Source organism: Lutra lutra, chromosome 3 (genome assembly GCF_902655055.1).
Source record: "Lutra lutra chromosome 3, mLutLut1.2, whole genome shotgun sequence".
NCBI lineage: Eukaryota > Metazoa > Chordata > Mammalia > Carnivora > Mustelidae > Lutra > Lutra lutra.
The window spans coordinates 125,154,162-125,158,865 of NC_062280.1; the positions used below are offsets into that span (position 1 = coordinate 125,154,162).

The window sequence follows — 4,704 nt, forward strand, 5'->3', positions numbered from 1 at the left end:
GAGTGGAGGAAGAATGATCTTGGGGAGCAGGGGTAGAGGAGAGAAGGGGACGGGGACCGAGTGCGCACAGAGACAAGGTGTGCGCCCATGGGAATCCGTGGAAGCGAGGCAGCGGGGGTACAAAATCAATAAGATAAACCAGCCGATCGCCAATGCAAAGCCAAAGGGGAGTAAGGAATAAAGAGAAAGAAAAGAATATTAAATCGCAGGAGAATGAGAAAATAAACCCGCAAAAGGGAGAGGAGGGGGCGAGGGCGCCTGTTACGGCGTGGGTGGGGTTGACAAGAATAGAGTACATTATGCAGTTCATTTAGTTAACAAGTGAAATAATGAGGAAGCGTGCAGAGTGAATGCCAAGAGAAAAGGCACAAAAACCCTATTGAGAGGCCCCGGCCGCTCCTGGCGTAGCCCATCACATGGCAATAGTCCTATTTAAGCGGCGCCGCTGGCGCCTTTCAGCACCACTAGCGCTGGCCAGCACCCCGAGCTCCTCCCGCGGCTCCCGCGGCTCGCGCGGCAGCAGCGGCAGCCTCAACCTCCGCGGCGCCTTTAGCCTCCCGCGAACAGGCAACAGCGCGCGGCCGCTGCCGGGTGAAGGGCGTGGAGAGCCCCGAAGTTCGCGCGGCGCAGGGAGACGGCTGGCGGCGGGGCGACCGCGCACCGGGGCCATGCCGCGCTCCTTCCTGGTGGACTCGCTGGTGCTGCGCGAGGCAGGCGAGAAGAAGGCCCCCGAGGGCAGCCCGCCGCCGCTCTTTCCCTACGCCGTGCCCCCGCCGCACGCACTGCACGGCCTCTCGCCCGGCGCCTGCCACGCGCGCAAGGCCGGGCTGCTGTGCGTGTGCCCGCTTTGCGTCACCGCCTCGCAGCTGCACGGGCCCCCCGGGCCGCCCGCGCTGCCTCTGCTCAAGGCATCCTTCCCGCCCTTCGGCTCGCAGTACTGCCACGCGCCCCTAGGCCGCCAGCACTCGGCCGTGTCGCCCGGGGTCGCTCACGGCCCCGCTGCCGCCGCTGCCGCCGCCGCGCTCTACCAGACTTCCTATCCGCTGCCCGACCCCAGGCAGTTCCACTGCATCTCCGTGGGTAAGCCGAATCGCTGCGCAGTGGGACGGAGTAATGAGATGATAGTTCTCGAGCCAGGGATGGGGGTGGGGGGTGAGGGTCCTTGGCCGTCCTGGGGACAATGAAAGTCATGCTGGGACCCTGAGGGGAACAGTCAGGGTGGTGTGGCCAGGGAGGGCTGGGGACAGAACGCCGGAGGGAGGGTGAGGGGAGGGTATCCAGGTCTCGGAGGGGGCGCGCAGACGCGAGCGAGAGCTGAGGTTCAGGTCACTCCATAAAGTAGTGCCAGGGTTGCGTGGCTCTGGGAGTGTCTGGGTCCCGCGCCTTAGCAAGGAGGAGCCCGCGGTAAAGCTGCAGTGCGTCTCGTATGGGGCAAAGAGGTGCGTGAAATACAGAAGTCCCGGGGTTCTACTCGCCACGTACCAGAGGATAAGACCCACAGCGCAGGAGTCTGATCGCTTCCCTCTCTGCACCCCACCCCCTCCAGACAGCAGCTCCAACCAGCTGCCCAGCAGCAAGAGGATGCGCACCGCGTTCACCAGCACGCAGCTGCTAGAGCTGGAGCGCGAGTTCGCCTCTAACATGTATCTGTCCCGCCTACGCCGCATCGAGATCGCCACCTACCTGAATCTGTCCGAGAAGCAGGTGAAGATCTGGTTCCAGAACCGCCGGGTGAAGCACAAGAAGGAGGGCAAAGGCAGCAACCACCGGGGCGGCGGGAGCGCGGGCGCCGGCAGTGGCGCACCACAAAGCTGCAAATGCGCGTCGCTCTCCTCAGCCAAGTGCTCCGAGGATGACGACGAATTGCCCTTGTCTCCGTCTTCTTCGGGGAAAGACGACCGGGATCTCACGGTCACTCCCTAGACGCACGCCTCCCCAGATCGCCCACCCCAGACCCTCCCTGCCGTCTCAAAGACTGGTCGCGGGACGAAGCACCGGTTCCCAGGCACCCGCTGCCAAAACCGCGGCCACGCACGGGTTTGGCAAGGGTTTGCGGAGGTCCTCGGCCCTGGGCAGCGCCAAGGGCTTGGCAGAGACCTAACGCTGGTATTCCCACTCCGGGGCCCGCAGCCGTCCAAAGCGAACTCCAAGCTGTGAATCCTGCAAGCGCTGGAGTCCTTCTCAGCCATGCAGCACAGCGGCCCTGGAGGGCACGCCGGCCAACCCCGCGCCTTGATGGCCGCTGGCGCCTCCTCGCCCGACCTCTCTGGACTGGCTCAGGCTTTCTCGCGTCCTCTACTCCCCTCCACCCTGGGTTCAAGCTGGGCTCTTACCCCTCGGACGCCCGCTCGCTACCTTTTTTTTTTTTTTTTTTTAAACTTCTTTCTCTCCTTCCCTACTTCTTCACTGCGGTCGTTTATCCTCCTCCCCCCACCACATACACACACATTTACGAAGTCTTGTTATTTTCTTTTCCTTTCCGTCCCCTCCTCGAGGTCCACTGAGCCCATCTGTCCTTCAGTCAGGCCTTGCTGCCCCTGCAACTCCTCTCCCACGAGAGAAATCGTCGCCCGCGATATCCGTGTCGGGGAAACCGACTCACTTTGTTTCGGAGACGCTTTGCATTTCCCTAAATGAGACCCCGGCTCTCCGCCCCTGGCGATCCCTCTCTTCCTCGGACCCCAGACCCCGACCCCGCCCTGGTCTAGCTTGTCATTGTACGGTCTCTGTAATACCAGAAGATATTTATTTATTTATTTATGTACAAAATTTTAAATAAACTTTTTTTGTTTCTTAGAAATCCACGTGGCTCTGGACCCCAGCTTCGGCTCAGGACTGGGCAGGCGCCCACCTGGGTTTCGGCTTCCTGCTGGGGCAGGGCGGGGATGGGATGGCAAGGCTGAGCTCCTCCACACTCCGCTCCCCAACATGCTGCTCCGCCAGCCCCTGTCTGCACCCTCCGCCCCGCGAGGACTCTGCCTTCAGTGCCCGACTGGCCCCGTGCGCTCCCTAGTCTCCGGCCGAGCTCCGGCCAGGTACAGAGAGCCGAGTCGGAAGGAAAGGAAGGAAAGCTCCTCACGCGGTGGCCCTGGTCCAGGCCCCTGCGGCGCTCCCTTCCCGCCCGGGATCTCGCCTCACCAGCAGCCCGGCGGGCGGGTTTGGTTGTCCCACCGCCATCCCTAAGGGCAGCGGCTAACTCCCTCGAGAGAGCCAGACTGCTAAGTCCTTTGCTGCGCTCTGACTTTGTGTGTGTGTTTGTTTAAATCTACTGTATTTGCTAGGGATAACTTCCCAGCCAGAGTGTGAGGCCTTCTATGGACCGGCCCCCTCGGCTTGCTTGGAGGCAAATTCTTTGACTGTGGCAGAGATTCTGAGGAACCAGAGCCATCCCGCGCCGCGGTCCCCGCCAGGAGCCCTGTGTAACAGGCGCCTGTGCCTCCGGGACCTGTGTTCTCACTCATTCTGGTAACACCCCCCACAGCCCACTACGACTGAGAATACACACCCCAACTCTCCTTGGGGGAGACATGCGGGGTTTTCACTCGTTCTGTGGACGAGGTGAAGGGAGTACTGGGGCCTCGGTCCAGGCGGAGAGCGCACAGCCGGGAAAGTGGGGGGTATTTCTGCTGCTCAGGAAATCGGATCCGAGAGACAGAGGATCTGGGTTCTCACGAACTCCAGAAACCTCCCATTACTCCTCCTGGGAACCTGGGCCACTTCTTTTCCTGCCAGACCTCTCTGCCAACCGCCTCCCCGCCCCCCACACACACAGCCAGGGAAGCCCCAGACTTCCAAGGTCCAGGCAAAGCAAACATATGCCTCTTTCATGAAAGGCGCTCCAGTGGGGCTGCTCTGCACAGACGGGGTTTATTTCGAAAATGGTCTTTTCCTTCAGTCAAGCTGAGCCGTAAGTGCTCTCTCCAGCTCTCCTAGAAGAAAGGCGGTGCGATCTGACTTTCCACCATGGGCGTTTCTGGTTCTTCCTGAAGCAAGACTCCAGGCTTGTGCGGGAGACAGAGGAGAGTCGATCTAACCCGCCTCTCTGCACCCTCGCTGGGCCCCAGTTTCACCTCTGACTCCCAGGAGAGGGGCATTGTACCAATATAAAGGAAGCTAGGGTGCTTTGAGGCATACTGTGAATCAAATCCCAACTAATGTTTTATTATCAGTGATTCTGATGCTTTCTGTTTTTCGGCTGAACTGCTACTCTAAGAACACTCGGGTGAGTGAAGTCTTGTGTCCTTTAGCTATGGCAAACCACCCGCCTGTCTTTGAGGTCCCTCCCCCACCCCCCCAGCCTCAGGTAGCACTGCCCTCAGGAAACAGGTCCATGGTGAATACGAAGTGCACAGGGCTCGCTTTGAACCAGCTCTTTCCCCGGATACAGGAGGGAGTAGTCAGGTGCCCTGGGACAGGCTTTCTCCAGCTTTCTGTGATGGACCTCTCGACCAGAAGGCATTTTTGGAGATGGGCCTGCTAGGACCCTGGCTTGGGGACGGGGTGGTGGCCATAGAGGAAGAAGGGAATGGAGCTTGGAGGAATGTGATGAGGCTGGACACTGCCCTTCTCCCCAACCTCAAGCATGCTCCTCAGCCCGAATGCTTCTGATTTGTCACCCTATGCAGAAGTCCCTCCAGTTCCCAGCTGCTCGTAAAAGCTTGCAAAGCCACTGCTGCTGGCCGGGTCCAAGTGGGTCCCGTTCTC

At 60.5% G+C, this 4,704-nt stretch overlaps 1 protein-coding gene across 1 annotated transcript; it reads left to right on the forward strand.

Annotated features, from left to right (window-relative positions):
- Positions 1 to 668: 668 nt before the first annotated feature.
- GSX1 (GS homeobox 1) lies at positions 669 to 1,923 on the forward strand. The gene is made up of 2 exons (XM_047720537.1): positions 669 to 1,080; positions 1,547 to 1,923. The coding sequence occupies exons 1-2, from the start codon at positions 669 to 671 to the stop codon at positions 1,921 to 1,923; spliced, it is 789 nt and encodes a 262-aa protein (XP_047576493.1).
- Positions 1,924 to 4,704: the final 2,781 nt, after the last annotated feature.

Excerpts from the sequence above, each read along its gene's own strand:
- GSX1 (XM_047720537.1), top strand. The coding sequence starts at position 669 with ATGCCGCGCTCCTTCCTGGTGGACTCGCTGGTGCTGCGCGAGGCAGGC. Across the intron at positions 1,081-1,546 it reads GTTCCACTGCATCTCCGTGG|ACAGCAGCTCCAACCAGCTG; the intron begins GTAAGCCGAATC and ends CACCCCCTCCAG.